The sequence below is a fragment of the Esox lucius genome, chromosome 14 (genome assembly GCF_011004845.1).
Source record: "Esox lucius isolate fEsoLuc1 chromosome 14, fEsoLuc1.pri, whole genome shotgun sequence".
Classification (NCBI taxonomy): Eukaryota; Metazoa; Chordata; class Actinopteri; order Esociformes; family Esocidae; genus Esox; species Esox lucius.
The window spans coordinates 1,881,938-1,901,704 of NC_047582.1; the positions used below are offsets into that span (position 1 = coordinate 1,881,938).

At 39.0% G+C, this 19,767-nt stretch overlaps 1 protein-coding gene across 5 annotated transcripts in view; it reads right to left on the reverse strand.

The window, feature by feature from the left end:
• arhgap24 (Rho GTPase activating protein 24) overlaps nucleotides 1–19,767 on the reverse strand; it is a 233,485-nt gene that overhangs the window by 33,425 nt on the left and 180,293 nt on the right. Inside the window, exon 1 of one of the 5 annotated variants that reach the window (XM_034296916.1) lies at nucleotides 16,032–16,059. The exons of 3 other annotated variants lie outside the window; for them this stretch is intronic. In XM_034296916.1, the coding sequence (XP_034152807.1) occupies nucleotides 16,032–16,044 (13 nt within the window). In that variant the 5' untranslated portion in view covers nucleotides 16,045–16,059. Of the gene's footprint in view, nucleotides 1–3,991; nucleotides 4,126–16,031; nucleotides 16,060–19,767 lie in introns of those variants that run through there. One more of the 5 variants, XM_034296917.1, reaches the window with a different exon arrangement.

The following is a 19,767-nucleotide window of genomic DNA, read 5'->3' on the forward strand; positions in this document are numbered from 1 at the left end:
TAATGCATTATAAAAAGGTAAAAGACTAACATGTCCACTGACCCCGGGGGTAATGTTTCCTGTTGTCTTGTTTAGTGTTTACAGGGCATCTGCTCCAGCCCCATCACACACAAAGGAGTTGAGACCCATTAAGAGCTCAATGTCCACATTCATTTAGGAAATGACTAAAGGGGAGAGAAACATCATATGTTGCGTGCTGTACTATACCATTTAGCAACGCAATGTTTACATACACTTCTCCCATGACGCAAAGAATGTTGTGTACATACATCTATCCTAACCACTCCTCTTCCATTAACACAATACAAAATCATTCATTCCAGAAGACCAGCCAGTTCATGACGAACAAGTTTGACAAAGAAATGACTAACTCTGGATGGGAAGTCAGTCTTCAGAGGCACGCTATCACCTGGGCCCAAGTTGTGCACGCATGTATGGTTAGGAAAACATTTGGGATATATTGTTTGGAATGGCTTCATAACACGTTTGCCAGAAGCTTGGCTTTGACAGTCAGTTATGTACTTGTAATTCGGTCAACAGGATGGCTAAATAAGTGGTGTAGTACGAAGAAAAACGGGGCTCAAAAAGCTTATCACCACTTTCCCATCCAATAAAGCATAAAATGCCTGAAATAATTAATATATATCAATTACAATTCTAAATATACACGTCAAATGCATTTTAAAAAATCTGTCATGCGTTATAATACATTACAAAATGTATTACATAAATATAAGGGCTATTTTTGATATTTCACGCGTACTACATCCAAATCTGTATTCTCAATGTATTGTTTTTCTTATGGGATTGCTATATGAAATAGTGTACAGGTGCAAAATATTAGAATATTGTGAAGAATTTCTTTTTTTCTGTAATTCAAATTAAAAAGTGACACATATTCTAGATTCATAACACATAAAGTGAAACATTTCAGGCCATTTTTGTTTCTTGATAATTACGGCTTACAGCTTGTTGAAATCCAAAATCCAGTATCTCAAAATATTTGAATTAAAATGTATAATACAGAAATGTTGACCTGAGAAGAGCTCTAATCAGCTAATTAACTCAAAACACCTGCAAAGGTTTCCTAAGTATGTTAATTTATGCACTCAATACTTGGTTGGGGCTCCTTTTGCACAAATTACTGCAACAATGCGGCATAGTATGAAGGCAATCAGCCTGTGGCACTGCTGAGGTGTTATAGAAGCCCAGGTTGCTTTGATTGTGTTGTTAGGTCTGGTGTATCTAATTTTCCTCTTGACAATACCCCATAGATTCTCAATGGAATTCAGGTCAGGCGAGTTGGCTAGCCAATCAGGAAAATCAGGAAATCAGGATCTCATATCATAAAGCTTGTCAGCAGATGAAAGAATGAAGTGCTCTAAAATCTCCTGGTAGATGGTTGCATTGACTCTGGACTTGATAAAACACTGTGGACCAATACCAGCAGATAACATGGCACCCCAAATCATCACTGACTGTGGAAACTTCACACTGGACCTCAAGCAACTCGGATTCTGTGCTTCTCCACTCTTCTTCTGGGACCTTGATTTCCAAATGAAATGCAAAATGTACTTTCATCTGAAGAGAGGACTTTGGACCACTGATCAACAGTCCCGTAATTTTTTTCTTCGCCCAGGTAAGACACTTCTGACACTGTCTCTGGTTCAGGAGTAGCTTGACATTAGGAATGCAGCACTTGTAGCCCATTTTCCTGGACACGTCTGTGGCTCTTGATGCACTGACTTCAGCCTCACTCCACTCCTTGTGAAGCTCCCCCAAGTTCTTGAATCGGCATTGCTTGACAATCTCCTCAAGGCTGCGGACATCCCTGTTGCTTATGCGCCTTTTCCTACCACACTATTTCCTTCCAGTAAACCTCCCATGAATATGCTTTGATACACCACTCTGTGAACAGCCAGCCCTTTCAGCAATGACCTTACATAGCTTACCCTCCTCGTGGAGGGCGTCAACGAGTGTCTTCTGGACAACTTGTCAGCAGTCTTCCCCATGATTGTGGTTGTGTGTAGGCTCAGGGAGTTAATTAGCTGATTAGAGCTCTTCTCAGTATGACATTTCTGTATTGCAAATTTTTTATATTAATATTTTAAGATAATGGATTTTTGATTTCAATGAGCTGTAAGCCGTAATCATTAGGATTGAAACCAAAAAGCTGGAAATGTTTCACTTCATGTGTAATGAATGTAGAATATATGAAGGTGTCACTTTTTGATTTGAATTATGAAAAAATTAAACTTTTCCACAATATTCTTTTTTTATGCACCTGTACAAGTAGTGATCACTGCCTCATCATGCCTTCTGCATATGTTAACTTCGCCTAATGAATGGCTATACAAAATATATGACATTGGGAATTAAATAACAGGTACAAATATTTAAATGTAAGAGTCATTAAAACAAAGATTGTTTAAGAATTAAATGAGATAGAAAATATAGGGTATTAACTTTTACTGCTTACAAAGAACTAAGAACAAATAGTTACAGAACAAAACTAACAAACCACATGACCAGAGTTGGAACGAAGGCATAAAGTAAGAGTCTCCTTTGTAAAGGAACGCAGGTGCATGTTTGTAGTAACACTGCTTTCTCTTTATATTTGCCTTTCATAAGATCTGTCATGATAGCTTTTAGCCTTGCTATCAACAGGTGCCCATATAATTTGACTGCCAGACCACTTGCCTCTGTGGCATACTAACGGATAAAAACCTCTTATGGTGAAGCTACTATGGGATTTTAACATTGTGATGCAACATCACCCCAATTAGATTTTAATTTTAAAAAATTGGTTCCTATTAAATCACATCAGGATAAAAAAGGAGATGATTATGAAATCACTAAATTAACCAAGCACACAACTTACCTGTCAAAGGTTCTTCAAAGAGCACCTAATTTCTTGGAGAGGACACTTTACCTATGGAACCAACCGGCTCTAGCAACTGAGATGAAGTTGATGACTGATTTCTATTTAATGAGCATACCAATTTCTGGCAGCCATGGCAGGTGGTCAAAACATTTTCTCCTCCCACACGTGTTTACATTCCCTTTTACCTGTTCTGGCTGGCTGCCCATGTCTTTCTGTGTCTCTGATTCTGACTTAAGCTATTTCTCCAGATTGGTTGATGTATTGTTTCATTTCTCCAGATAGGTTGATGCATTGTGATCCATTTGTGAAAGAACAAATAATAATGACCCAGGCTCATGACCCACCTGATTAGATCCAGACATGTCTCATGTGCCCCTGATTTTGGCAGACCAGATCTGTGCTTTGTCTTCTGAGCCCCATCTTAACCAAAACGATTATTCAGCCAATTTTAAGACCTGACATTAAATGGTAAAATGCAACTCATGCTAGTGAACTAAACAACATTTAAATAAAAATGATTAGAACTGGAAAAGAAAGTATGTTGCACCATGCTGATGTTCGGTAGTGCTGCAGTGCGAACTGTATTTTAATTAACAAGATTGAACGAAATCCATTCCACTGTCATTTGTGAGCACCACCTCTGCATAGGATATAGGTTAATGATTTATACTAAAACAAAAAGCAATTATGCAAGATCTTCTTTTATCAACACGCAAGGAATGCCAATTAAATCTCTTCAAAACACTTCTAATTTACCCAAAGATCTCTGGAAATAGACTAGCTGTTTGCATGCCCTGCGTCAGCCATTTGTCTGTTAATCATATCTATGATTCTCTATCATGCATTGCAGGAATAATGTAATGCAATTTTTACAGGGAATTCATTCCTTGTTCTTTATAGCTGCAGAAACAATAACAATACTTATTCAATAACAATACCTTTGTCTTTTTCTACAAAATACCTAAGCGGCAATGTAGAAATGGTTAGATATCGATTCTAAAAAGTATATTCGGTTAAATGTAAATGAGCGTACGACAACAGCTTAAATAGCCAAAGTCACGAGGAAAAAAAGTATTACCAACAAGTAAAACATATGTTATTACTGACCCGATAACACGCAGTTCAAATGTTTCTCAAATAAGACGGTTTACAGTTAGGTTAAAATAAAGAAAGTAATATACTCCGCTACCTCCAACGTAAACGTTAAAAAAGGTCCTCCAACGAACAAGCCGCGCGCACCGGCTGTCCGGCGGATAGACAATAGGATTAAAGTGTTTCAACCCCTCCCCTCTACTCCCTCCGTTCTCCTCCATGGCAGTGCTGCGCCGGTAAGCGAGGGAAGAGGGAGAAGAGATATTTTATTTATTTTGTGGCCGAGAAACTCACACAATCTTAGTAGTGTTTAAATAATATCACTTCAGGCTGAGAAGGTGCAATGTTGGTCTGTGTGGTAGGTTTTTCTGGACCGATCTGTCTAAAAAACGTTTTGGGGGAGGGGCGCATGTATTACAAATAGCACGTTTTAATCTCGTTATAAACTTGGTCTTTTTAAAGTACCCTATTTTCTAAATTCTGATCCAATTCAAGCTGTCTCAGTTCACTCCCTCCCCCGAATGTTACTGTTAGTTACAAGGTTCATAGCTTTGCTGACTCCCTGAATGATATATCCGGCCCTGTGCATTCATCTACTGCATTCCTTGCAGGTTGATTGACCTGACTCACTTGCTCTCATTCCCCCACATTAATCTCACACTCATTGACCCTTCTGCTAGTCATAGGAGTGAATGGTCTGTTGCAATGATTCCCTGTCTGTATTTTTGCTTCATTTCTTGCATGCCCTGTAGTTTCACGTAGTTCCTCCAGACAGGGCCTATTTTCCTCAGGATGTCCTGTATCACTGAGTGGTCTTTTAAGGGAAGTTCCAAGCCGTTACTCATTGTGACTTTGACATTACCATTTCATACTTTCTGCTGGCTAGAAAAAAGCAGGTGTGACCCTTCAACACTTTGATTAATGTTTTAGTTTCAGGCGTCAGCAACCTTCATTAGGATAATGTAAGATGTGCCTCTAGAAAGTTTAGACTATTGGTCTGAATATCTGGGTATTACACTTTTAGATGGGTTTAAGATAGTTGACAGAAAAGGTTGCATAGTTCATTACACTCTTGAGAGGAATAGAGTGGATCACACTTAATATGTAGAGTCAGTGATTTCAAACAATACCAGGACAATACAAGATTTTCTGACTAATGCCATGGAGAACAACATTACTCCCACCATTGCTGAGTTTAATGTTTAGAAATGAACTAAGAATATTCTGACTAGGAAAAAAAACACCATATCTACGTTAAGAGAGCTTGAAAAAAATTGGTAGCTGACCCAATGGAACTGTTTTCTTGTCATTCCATCATTTCATTCCTTAATTTCTTAGGCATTTTAAGGATAGATCGTCATACAAACGTATTGTAATTCACCATGTGTCCTTCGGATTTCTTTGTCCTTATTAAGATCAATTGACCTACAGAATGTCCCAATCTGCATAACAAATTACATTGTACCTCCTCTGTAGTGCACTTCTTTTGACCAGAGCCTACATGGCTCAGTGAAAAGTACTGCACTAGAAATACTGTCATTTGAAACGTTGGAAGCTGTTAAACAAGCATACATGAGGATTGTATACAGTTGCATGCCATAGCTGCTTTGCCAAGCAAGTTCCAGCTGCATGAGCCATTTCCTGTTGAAGTTTCAGTTTAATTTGAAAAATCAATGACTAATTGATGAATAATACGTAAAGACGTAAAATGTTTTGCATTAAATCTATTGGATTTACCATTCCTCTAAAGTATTGACCAGTATAAACAAATTAATGTCAAATTGTTGTTTTTTTGCACTGACATGACAAAGACCCTTTGTATCTGCCAATAATGTAATGTATAACTTGACTAGCCAGAAATTATATTCAGAGACAGCCATATGGCTTGTGAGAGAAAATCTGATACAGAGAGGACTTTATTTTATTCAAGCAGTCACCAAAACAGAGATTATGTTACATACTAATTCCACTGTGAAAAGACACCAGAAAAGCAAGTGCCTTTGTTTCTCTACTCTGTCCTCCGGTGTCCTATTTTGGTGCAGAGAAAAGTGAACACAGAACTATGCATGTCTTTTAAAGGCGCAGCTCAGTAAGCATCCCTGTGCCCAGTGAAGTGAAATATAGTGTTTTGAATATGCATATCCTTAGTTCACTATCTATTTGTATTAGCATTGCCTGCATTCCAAATGTCACCAATTCCCTTCATAGAGCACTGCTTTTGAAGAGGGCTCTATAGGGTGCCATTTGGGATGCACACACGCTGCATCAGTCAGAGGTAAGTTGACACTGGGCCAAACTCTTGTCTTGACTGGTACATAGCTTGTTAGCTGTTTGTTATGTCTGCTTAAAGGGGAGTCAGTTATCTTTTTGGTCTGGTTGATGTAAAATCTACATTTCAGTCAGTCTGTCATTCCAAAGGAAAGGGACCTGCCTTGTTAACACACTGACTGCTCTCCAATTGCATAAATTCGTTTAAATAGAACAAGGCATGTGTAAAGTATGTTAATCTGTTCTCTTGGTGACTATACATTTTTCCTGATTAGGTAAATATCTAACTAGAACTTGGGACCACTGCTTCACAAACACATGTTACAGTCCTTCCTCCTTCCTTAAAAATGTCATGTATGGAAATTGTTTTAGACAAGTTGCACATTTTGAAATTTGACTTTCGCAATAACTGAAAATATTAATATTTCAACTGACATTTCAGAAATGGTAATTCTTGACATGGTAGCTAAAATCTTTATGTAACTAATAGTCACTAAACATTGACGGCTTGATCAAATGATTAATCGGTACAAGATAAATTTCGAAACTGCTGTTGGCTATAACGAGAATAGGGGGTTTTACGCTATGTTTTACAACTCAGACTTAAAAATCATGTGAGACTGATCAAGGACCACAAAGGTACATAAATCAAGCAAGATCATGTCTACTGATGCCTGTATCTGAAACAAGCTCAATACATTCTATGCGTGTTTTGAGGCTGACAACACTAAGACCATTTGGAAAGCCCTTAGTGAGTGAACAAACAGAAAGCCGCTAGTCCAGTTTAAAGTGTGTGGTAGTAAGCCTGATTACAAGAAGTAAGGAGTCAGCCTACATGGAAGACGTATGTAAACTCAAATTGTAGCACTAGGATAATAACCTTCCCCTGAATATCAGTGTCTTACTAAGAGGCTCTGCCACAGTAAATCCAAGCTATCACCTACCAATTGTGTTCCACAACCAACCACATGCTACATGTGATGGTGAGCTAGACATGTACATTTACAATAATCTGTTTTAATGTTCTGTAATTCATAACACTTATAGGGTGCAACATAACTAAAGTCTCTTTTTACAATTTCTGTAGAAACCAACCAAAGTGTAAGAAAGGAAAGATACTGTAAATAAATATTAAACAGGTCTTATCACCATAAATATCTGATAGATAACACCAAGACACAAGTAAGTTTTCACTAGACACACTTCTCATCTTTGGTTCAATCATGCAGGGACCCTGTAATATACTTGATAAAATGGTTCTAAGGGACCATTTGCATAGCTGTTTATTCATCTGTTGATGAATGTTCTGTATGGTGATCATTGGCAGCTTCTGGACTTCATGGAACCTAGCAAAGCAGAACAAGCAGCAACACACGATGTAAACTACATTAATAGAACAGCTAGTGGAGGGAGGAACACTCAACCAGGTTTATATTCCATCCTAAATGGCACCCCTCTTCGATACATAGTGCACTTTTTTGACCAGTGGCCTTATGGGCTATTTGGGACACAACCTAATAAAGCACAATGTTTACAGAGCCCAAATGACTCTACATAGAATGCCAAAGACATAGAATAATTTTGTGAATTACACAGTATCTGATAAAGTAAGATAAATACAGTATGTTATGAAATAGACACTAAAGAGATGAATGTACAGTCAATGTCTTTCATCATACAAAATGGGTAAAGCAGTATACAACTGTACACAAATTTAGCTTGTGAGCACCACTTTCATACACCCACTGACAATATATCAAATCTCCAGGGAATCTTTAACCACATAAGTCATTAAAAACACTATATTTTACAATAACAACCCACAAAACCAACAAACCGTAATATGTTAGTTATACTTAATGACTATGACGTTCTATTTACCAAGATAAAAGCCTGCAATCTGATTTTTCAGGCCATCTTGTTTCTACCTGTTATAAACTTCACACATTTTTAGATAAGAATAAAAAATGTCTCATTTGATTCATTATCTCCTAACCCATCCAATCAAGATAAATGGCAATCAAGGTAAATGTAAATCAATGAACGCCGAAACCAGGTAATCAAATGGCTGCTGAGGATTGGAAAAACAAGGCAATTTTTAACAAAAAGTGATTTTACATATGTTTAAATTTGTATTTAATAACTATTGTTTGCATGTACTGATTCAATATTTTAGTCATTTTAAGCACCAGTTAGTGAAATTGACACTGTTCATCTGACAACACCATTCCTAACCCTGGCAGCCTTAAAGTATGCAAGTGAAAATAAGTTCCAGCTGCTGGATATCCTTACCAGCATGAAATGACTTGCAGACAGATAGCAATATTCAGGAACACTTAATTTGGATAGAAAATCTATAGATTCTTTACAACTCATTCAATTAACTATCTGGCATCACCAACCCTAACCGTAAACCTCACCCTATCTCTAAAAATATGTTAAAAATACTTTTTTTGCATCAAGACATTGGCTTTTTACACTTACATTAGGTTATATTGGGTTGCTTTCAGTTTACAAAAAAAGTTCTCATTCTAGTGGATATATAATATTGTGACTAACTTAACATGAATTACTGGAAAAATGTATGTTGAAAATATGTATTGTTAATAAACTATTAGCCCCGTTCCTTACTCTGTATATACAGTTACAGGACTAGTAACATTTTAGCCATGCTAGTGGAAATGTTGGTATACTGTACTAGCCTGGCTTGCTTGTGTCAAAAATCCTTAAGATCCACCTCTGGTCATATGACATATACATATATACATATATATACACATATACATATATACATATACAGTGGGGAGAACAAGTATTTGATACACTGCCGATTTTGCAGGTTTTCCCACTTACATAGTATGTAGAAGTCTATCATTTTTATCATAGGTACTCTTCAACTGTGAGTGAAGGAATCTAAAACAAAAATCCAGAAAATCACATTGTATGATTTTTTTATAATTAATTTGCATTTTATTAAATGACATAAGTATTTGATACATCAGAAAAGCACAACTTAATATTTGGTACAGAAACCTTTCTTTGCAATTACAGAGATCATACGTTTCCTGTAGTTCTTGCCCACTCCTCCATACAGACCTTCTCCAGATCCTTCAGGTTACAGGGCTGTCGCTGGGCAATACGGACTTTCAGCTCCCTCCACTGATTTTCTATTGTGTTCAGGTCTGGAAACTGGCTAGGCCACTCCAGGACCTTGAGATGCTTTTTACAGAGCCAATCCTTAGTTGCCCTGGCTGTGTGTTTCGGGTCATTGTCATGCTGGAAGACCCAGCCACGACCCATCTTCAATGCTCTTATTGAGGGAAAGAGGTTGTTGGCCAAGATCTCGCGATATATGGCCCAACCATCCTCCCCTCAATACGGTGCAGTCGTCCTGTCCCCTTTGCAGAAAAGCATCCCCAAAGAATGATGTTTTCACCTCCATGCTTCACGGCTGAGATGGTGTTCTTGGGGGGTTGCACTCATCCTTCTTCTTCCTCCAAACACGGCGATTGGAGTTTAGACCAAAAAGCTCTATTTTTGTCTCATCGGACCACATGACCTTCTCCCATTCCTCCTCTGGATCATCTAGATGGTCATTGGCAAACTTCAGACAGGTCTGTACATGCGCTGGCTTGAGCAGGGGGAACTTGCATGCGCTGCAGGATTTTAATCCATGACGGCGTAGTGTGTTACTAATTCTTTGAGACTGTGGTCCCTTTGAGCTCTCCTCAGGTCATTGACCAGGTCCTGCCGTGTAGTTCTGGGCTGATCCCTCACCTTCCTCATGATCATTGATGCCCCACGAGGTGAGATCTTGCATGGAGCCCCAGACCAAGGGAGATTGACCATCATCTTGAACTTCTTCCATTTTTCTAATAATTGCGCCAGCAGTTGTTGCCTTCTCACCAAGCTGCTTGCCTGTTGTCCTGTAGCCCATCCCAGCCTTGTGCAGGTCTACAATTTTATCCCTGATGTCCTTACACAGCTCTCTGGTCTTGGCCATTGTGGAGAGGTTGGAGTCTGTTTGATTGAGTGTGTGGACAGGTGTCTTTTATACTGGTAACGAGTTCAAACAGGTGCAGTTGATACAGGTAATGAGTGGAAAACAGGAGGGCTTCTTAAAGAAAAACGAACAGGTCTGTGAGAGCCAGAATTCTTACTGGTTGGTAGGTGATCAAATACTTATGTCATGCAAATAAATGCAAATTAATTATTTAAAAATCACACCATGTAATTTTCTGGATTTTTGTTTTACATTCCGTCTCTCACAGTTGAAGTGTACCTATGATACAAATGTAAGACCATTCTTTGTAAGTAGGAAAACCTGCAAAATCGGCAGTGTATCAAATACTTGTTCTCCCCACTGTGTATACACTCACCTAAAGGATTATTAGGAACACCATACTAATACTGTGTTTGACCCCCTTTCGCCTTCAGAACTGCCTTAATTCTACGTGGCATTGATTCAACACGGTGCTGAAAGCATTCTTTAGAAATGTTGACCCATATTGATAGAATAGCATCTTGCAGTTGATGGAGATTTGTGGGATGCACATCCAGGGCACGAAGCTCCCGTTCCACCACATCCCAAAGATGCTCTATTGGGTTGAGATATGGTGACTGTGGGGGCCATTTCAGTACAGTGAACTCATTGTCATGTTCAAGAAACCAATTTGAAATGATTCGAGCTTTGTGACATGGTGCATTATCCTGCTGGAAGTAGCCATCAGAGGATGGGTACATGGTGGTCTTAAAAGGATGGACATGGTCAGAAACAATGCTCAGGTAGGCCGTGGCATTTAAACTATGCCCAATTGGCACTAAGGGGCCTAAAGTGTGCCAAGAAAACATCCCCAACACCATTACACCACCAGCCTGCACAGTGGTAACAAGGCATAATGGATCCATGTTTTCATTCTGTTTACGCCAAATTCTGACTCTACCATCTGAATGTCTCAACAGAAATCGAGACTCATCAGACCAGGCAACATTCTTCCAGTCTTCAACTGTCCAATTGTGGTGAGCTCGTGCAAATTGTAGCCTCTTTTTCCTGTTTGTAGTGGAGATGAGTGGTACCCGGTGGGGTCTTCTGCTGTTGTAGCCCATCTGCCTCAAGGTTGTGCGTGTTGTGACTTCACAAATGCTTTGCTGCATACCTCGGTTGTAACAAGTGGTTGTTTCAGTCAAAGTTGCTCTTCTATCAGCTTGAATCAGTCGGCCCATTCTCCTCTGACCTCTAGCATCAACAAGGCATTTTCGCCCACAGGACTGCCGCATACTGGATGTTTTTCCCTTTTCACACCATTCTTTGTAAACCCTAGAAATGGTTGTGCGTGAAAATCCCAGTAACTGAGCAGATTGTGAAATACTCAGACTGGCCCGTCTGGCACCAACAACCATGCCACACTCAAAATTGCTTAAATCACCTTTCTTTCCCATTCTGACATTCAGTTTGGAGTTCAGGAGATTGTCTTGACCAGGACCACACCCCTAATTGCATTAAAGCAACTGCCATGTGATTGGTTGATTTGATAATTGCATTAAAGAGAAATTGAACAGGTGTTCCTAATAATCCTTGAGGTAAGTGTATATGCACATACTAGGGGTTTCGCGATATACCGGTTTTGACGGTAACCGTGATATTAAATTTTTTTTATATTGATATCATGTTAATAATACACATGATAATATCGTTTTCACCAATCAATCAATCAAATTTATTTATAAAGCCCTTTTTACAACAGCAGTTCAAAGTGCTTTACAGAGACACCCGGCCTTAAACCCCAAGGAGCAAACAACAGTAGTGTTGGATTTCAGTGGCTAGGAAAAACTCCCTAAGAAGGCTTCACCAGATGAAACTGAAGTTCTATTTTAGCCAATTCACATGTATTTTTCCAAAAACTACCTTATTTTTGTCATCTATAGACAAACGGTGAATGTACTTAAAGAAGGAGACGGGACCTATACACTGGTGTTGAAATCAACTTGTAATCTTCCCCCAAAAATTTTTTCCATGGCTTATTCATGGCCAAATGATGCATTTGCTTAAACTACGAGTTTGGACCTATACACCGGCCTTTACGTAACCTTTTCGTAGCTTATTCAATAGGTGAAAATGTTTTGTATTTTTCCAAAAACTCCTCTGTGTGTTAGGCCTTGTGGATCAGTGGCCTTTTCACCATCCATTAAGTGTAATTGTTCTTTTTGTATTGTATTTTTTTATTTGTACAGTTACGGTTACAGACTCTCCACCGCCATACATTCTTATTTTGAGTGTAATTAATTTGCCAAAAAAGAGTGAAAAGTACATAAAAGAAAGTTTAAGATTATTTTGACTGACAGCATTTTTTTCATGTAAATCTTCTATTGACACCACGATAATATCGTTACCGTGAATTATTTTGGCCATGATAACCGTGTAGTGAAAATCTGAGTACAGTTGCACTCCACATGGCACCACATTCTGGTCAAAAGTATTGCACTACATAGTGAATAGGCAGTGATTCACAATGCAGACTAAAGGCTGATTTATGCTACAATGTCAAACGTGTCTGCGTAGGATCCCAGACAGCGCAGAGAGCTGCACAGGCCCACACAGCCAGGCAACACAGGCTACGTGCACCAGCAAAAAAATCTGAAAGTGTATTTTGTTCATATGTTTAGTTTTCTTTAAAAAGCAGATATTGCACATTGAAGTTTTGTTCAATTGTTTTTTGTTTGAAAATGCAGAGAAAATTGGATCTTGTTTAAATGTGCAATTTCAAGTTCTAAGATGGCTGCTCTTTTTACTGTCATCTGCAACAATGACATGAGGGATGGTGACTCATGTCCCAGTAAGGTTTTAGGTGGAGGGATAGCAATTGTCCCCTGAAGCAGTTTTTCGCCAAACTTGCTTTCTTGAAAAATTCCCCCATCGCTCTCTCAGCCGTAAGATCCCACATCCACCATGTTAAATCGATACTGTGCATCATACAAAGCCATGAGAACAATTTTTAACTGTGTAGTTAAAAAAGTCCCTGCCTTGATGTAGGGGTGCTTTTATTTGCACATGCTTTCCATCAATGCTTCCAAGACAGTTAGGAAAGTTCCACAGTCTCCAAAAATCTTAAGCTTACTAGCCAGGATGGGAAGCAAACAAATTCACTCTTTAGTGCCAACCAGATTGCCTTTGTGACCTTGGAAAGGATATTGGACACAGTTGTAGAAGCCATCTTGTAGCTCGAAGCTACCGTCGGTTGTGATGCACCCGTAGCAAGAATTCTCAGGATGACCGAAAACCTCTCAGAAGAGGTTATAGGTGTGGAGTGGGTGGCTTGATGGGTTATAAAGCAATGCAGAATATCACTGAAACGATTAGCTGACATCCTAAAATATCTGAAATGCATTTCTTCATCCATGTTACGCATCTGCTGAACAAGCACACTGTATTCACCCTCATCTGCTCGAGACATACTCAAAGGCCTTGTTGACCACCTCTTTTTACGCCTTCCGTCTGTTTCAAATCAGTTCTTCCAACTCATTGTCCATCTCCTCCTCCTCTTCATTTAATTTGACTAATTCTCTCAAAAGCGCCATTCCAGGTATTGTAACCCTCGATATAGCAAGGGAGCTAGCTGTTGTTACATTGTTTACCAACTATACAGTAACTTATTCTGTGACGCCTTCCTGCTCTCCAAGCGAACAAACCAACCATTTGTGCGATCTTGCCACCTAGTGCAAAGAAATGTAATGATATCTACACAACAAGGATGCACAACTATAAATGCCTATGCACATCTGCCAACATCTGCAGATGACATTAACGCAGACCCGCATAAGCATAAATAAGGCTTAAGAAGCATGCCCAGAGTTGCATGGTTCATCATTTAAATTGGTTACTGTATAAGAAGCCCTGAACCATCTCGCCATAGTGAGGTTTCAGGGATATTACAGGGACATGTGAAAGGAGAGTTATAGAAATATATTTAATTCTAACAATTATATTTCTACATAAGACAACAGAAATATTGTCATATGCATGACAACAAGGGAGCATATTTGGGGAGGAGAATCACTATGTTGTTCTGGATATGAGCATCTGTAAATGAATGAGGTGAAAACGTAACTGGTGTAATTTGAAAAAGTGGTTTCAGCGGTTTCTGTAGTGGAAGCCATATGAGGTTGCAGGTAGAATGTTTTTGGGGGGTTCCAGGTAGAACCATTTTGAGTTCCAAGTAAAACACATTTCAGCTGGAACCAAAAACAGCCATACCTGGACTCTTTTTTAGAGTGCAAGGTAGATGAGAAGTACTGCTCTTTAATGCTTGGCTCTTAGATGTTGAGTTAGTCAGATTGGCTGTCCGTCAATAAAACACACAGCCTTAGAGCAGTTCCATTAGTTATGGGCTCCAGACAGTGCAGCTAATGAGTGACCCAGTCTCTTAGACTGACTGCTAACAGGTGGTCAACGACATAGATCTGCTCTGTACAATAATTGGCGCTGCGTTAACTAAAGATACCTGGTCTCCTAGTTTGTTCACTTTAAACTTCAGTATTTTCTTTTTCTGTGGAAACATTTGACATGTTTTGGTGCCCTACAAAGCATTGTGAAACTGCAGAGATTTCAAAAAGAGAAGGATGTTGTGCAAAGAAAGCTATTTTTCCATATTTACCATACCATATTTTTTCTGATTCAAGTAAACTGAGGGAACAGCAGTCGGTGGAAGGAAGCATACAATTTACACAAAGCAACGCAGCATTGTTTGGTCAGAATGACTAAAACAGATGTCATACATCCGCCTGTTAGGTCCTGGGGACTTGCAGATGTAAAATCATATAAACCAGTCACTCCACAACAACAGATGCATCTTTCAAGATCTTTGTGATTATTTGCTAGAAAAAGCTTGAAAACAAAAAACAAACTTGATGCCCATGTATATATCATGTATATATATCTTGAATGATGGAATCTGTGCTCAAAAACGTGTCTATGTAGCCATCTCGTTGGTAGTACAGAAATGTATTACATGCAGGGACATGTTTAGATTCAATACAGTGTATAATGATAGTCTGGGAGCGTCTCAGAAGTTCAGCCACTCATAAATACCTGTCATTTCCACAGAGCTCAGCACAGGAAGTCACACTCAGTTTACAGGATTGTCCTGATTTACAGAAAAGCTATAGTTGTATAGTGTAGTATTTTAATCTGTCACTGAATCAGAAGGCATTGTACACCAATCAACAATACTTGCCTCCTATCTCTCTGTATGGATAGATCCATGTGGATGGATATATTTCTCATGGGGGGGCAGACAGCCTTGGAGTTAGAGGGTTGGGTTAGTAATTGAATAGTAGCTGGTTTGAATTCCATGAGCCAATTGAAAAATCGGACAATGTGCCCTTAAACAAGACACTTGACTCTAATTGCTTTCATTATTTTGGATAAATTATTAAAATGTAAATGCTTTTTAGGTCATTTGGTCAAAGTTCATTGATGATTGATGATATACAACATATTATTCTAGAACTAGCATTGGCCTACATCACTTATTTCCATATATATCTACCAATTCAGATGATATAATTTGTGAAGACTAACAGTTACCTTTGGAAACAAAAGAGAAACTCATGCCAATGTTTGTCTATGTGTCAAGCAGCACATTTCCAAAGGGAAAAAGGTTTAGCCAATGACGAGCCTGAACTAGCAAAACGCACACATAATTGCCATTGTTACCTGAGTGAGAAGATTTTAAATCTGATAGTCCAAACTCTAACAAATTATGAGCTGCTGGCTGCATCACTTCCATACCTCCACGTGTCATTCACTTATCCCAGAGAATAGGACTCTTGAGCTGGGAAAATGTCTTGCTCGACTGCGTGTTCTTGGAGACTGTGGCCCTCTTGCTCTGGAGCTCTTGCTAGTTTTGGCCCTTACACTAAACGGTCAATAAGCCCAGCTGAGAGAGGGGAGGGGTGACTGGGTAGAAGGTAGAGGCTACACCCACTTCTCCCACTCTAAGAAAACAATAGGTTAGTAGATCTCAGAGCTGTACAAGCCACTCTATAAAGGGGCTTGGTTTCACCTCGCCTCGGGCTGTGAAGCAAGGTCCAATAAACAAAACAGGAAATCCTATTTAGAGTAATGATACCTCATTGACATTTCAAACCACTATGCCAATGCTGAGGTAAAACCAAGGCAACATTTATAATAACAATAATTAATAAAAGTTGCAAATGATATGTCTTCAAATTGAGTGTTGTTATAAGTGTCCGACACAAGGTTTGGTCCAAATATATTCGCAGGATGGAAGAAACTAGGCATTGTGAGAATGAAGTGAAGCATTGAATGAACCACTGGACTAATTATCAAAAAAGGAACTAGGCAAACCTAGTTCGGCCAGGTCACAATTAGAATGAATGAATGTTGTTGCCCTTGCTGGATTCAAATCTGGGGTCTCCTATGTGATATCCTGTGTCTTTTGCCACTATGCCACTAAGCATAATATAATCGTGAACAGTTTTATTTGCTACTGAAGTAGCTACTGAAGCTTGTAGCCAGTGATGTTTTTGTCTATCCAGAGAAAATCCAAATGCATTCTTTGTTCTGTTGGAGGTGAGTATCGAACACTGGTAGTCAGTCAGGCACTCAGTAAGAGATATTCACTCTTCTTGGCCAGCTCCGCTTACACCAGGGGTGTCCAAATAGTTCTACAGAGGGCCAAGTGTCTGCAGGTTTTTCGTTTTTCCAATAAATTGGTTCCCAGTTCACACCTAAACAACCAGGTGAGGGTAGAAACTAACCAATTAATAACCAAATTTATCAATCAAGTACAAGGTGAGAGTGTAAATCTGCAGACACTTGGCTCTCCGTGTAACTGTTTGGACACCCCTGGCTCTATCAAAATGATAGAGGAAAAGAGAGAAAGAAAAAAACAGAGGAAGAGGAGAGATGCAGTAGGTGAAAGTGTGTGCACTAACTCTGCTGTGTTTCTACTATAGTTCTCTCTTAATCAGTGTAGTTTACACACCATGCTTAAATGTAAACATGTTATAATGTTACATATGGGAAGCCAGATTCTTCCCTCAGCAAGTAATGAGATTTAACCATATCCACTAATGGGGAAATAATTTTAAATGTAACTCAAGTTGTGATGAACGCGCCTGGAAGAGGTACAAAGTGTATTTTGTCCCAATGTCACAAGATTCAACAGTGTAAAGGATGATTTAATAGGTGAAACATTCTCCAAGCATCACAGAGATTGAAGAATATCTTGAATCTTGGGGTCACCAAGTCTCCATAACTACGATGAGACGGCATCTCCGTGCCAACCAGCTATTTGGTCATATTGCCAGGACATATACTCTACTCTCATAAATGACAAAAGTAGAATTTTAAGACCAAAGGTGGATTTTGTTTAAGAAGAGGTATGGTCATGCAGAAAACAAGAAACCAGGCAAACCTAGTTCAGCCGGCCCGCAATAGAAATTGCTGACTCGAAACCGGGTCGCCCGTGTGAAAGGCTGTATCGTTAACCACTACACCACAGAGCTGTGCATTTGCCATGTGTCAGTATAGCGTCTTGTGTTTATCCTGAAGAAATCCTCTTTTGCCACTGGCCGTTTTAACAGTTAATTGGCCATTCGTGAATGACACTGATACAGTTAAATTGACTAACGTTTCTTACTAAGTTTACCTCCACCACAAATAGCGTCTATGTATGCCGTTTGCCACTGGCCGTTTTAACAGCATATTAGCCAGTAATAAGCTTTATCAGTATCTACTAACTTCCTGGAATAGTCATAAGAATTGAGCAATTGCTAGCGAGTCTGACAAAGCTATTTCATTTCATGGCATAAGAACATATTTTTTTCTTTCATGGCAAAACAACATACTTTTTTCTTTCATTCGTGAATTACATTTACACAATAACTATCAATAAAGGCGACGATAACGAACTTTTTCATCAAGTAAAAAGACGAGAGAATTATGGAATCTACAAAAAATATATAATAAATGTCATCGCTCTCAATAGATTCAAACTTAGATCTTCCATATGAGAGGCACTGTCTTTAACCACTACACCACGGTATTTCATGTTTCAGCAGTTGTTAGACTCCTTTTAGGATTGTGTTAAACTGACTAACGTTTCTTATTAAGTTTACCTCCACTATAGCGTCTATGAACTATATTGCTTTTGCTACCTGGCCGTTTTAACAGCTTATTAGCCAGTAATAGGCTTACTAGTATCTATTAACTTCCTAAGAATAATCATAATAATTGAGCAATTGCAAGCAAGACTGAAGATTAACTTTTCCATGGCAGAAACTGTCGCAATATAACCATATATAGTTTCAGTTAAGGCTTACTATAACGTAACTACTGTATGTGGTAGCCAGCAAATGTGTTTGTCTATCCTGACCCAAAGCGCATGCACGGATGCCTACTTCGAAAATCCACCAGAAACAGTATGTGTATATTAGAAGTGGAATGTATAGATGTGCATGATGTTTCAGGTCTGTTTCGCTTCCAAAGGCCTGGGGATTTAGTATACACTGAATTGTGGACTGTCAAGTACCACAATATTTTTTAGCATATTATGTCTTCCCCTGCCAGAAGGATAAAATTGTGTTCTTGTTGGATACTTTGGATCTTTCAGCAGGACAATGATCTACAGCATTCTTTCAGATCCTCGCAAAAATGTCTCACAGACCATAGAATCAAACTTTTACAATGGCCCTTAACCTAAACCTGACTGAAACCTGAGAAGTGAGTGTTAGAGGAGAGACCAATGAGGACAGAGGACTCTGAAGTTTCTGATGAGATTCAACTCAGTGCTATTATCTTGTCAAGGGGAGGGTGCACAAAGTTTTAAATGCACTAGTGCCAAAACTAAAGATATTTTGCAAGATTTTGTTGCTCAGGGCACACAGTTTGAAATAATGGATTTGGACAGCGCTAATAATGCTAATTCCAGGCTGGGACAGAGGTGAATAATGGCTTGTTGTGAAAGATTACTCGATGGGCCTTCAAGAACAACTTAGGGTGATAGAAATTTCACCCAAATATGAATCTAGGTCAAACTATCCTGTTAACTTTGATCATACTTGGACATTGTATCTAGAGTTAACCTGTGGGAATCATGAGCATGGTGTGGTCAGACTGCCTTTACACGCCAATTTTCCTATTTTCAAATTGCACCATGCTGCTGTATAGCATGCATGACAAAATGTACAGTATTTCACAAAAGTGAGTCCACCCCTCACATTTTTGCTAATATTTGATTATATCTTTTCATGTGACAACAATGGGGAAATGACACTTTGCTACAATGTAAAGTAGTGAGTGTACAGCTTGTATAACAGTGAAAATTGGCTGTCCCCTCAAAATAACTCAACCCACAGCCATTAATGTCTAAACTGCTGGCAACAAAAGAGAGTACACCCCTAAGTGAAAATGTCAAAATTGGGCCCAATTTGCAATTTTCACCTCCCCGGTGTCATGTGACTCGTTAGTGTTTCTCAGGTGTGAATGGGGAGCAGGTGTG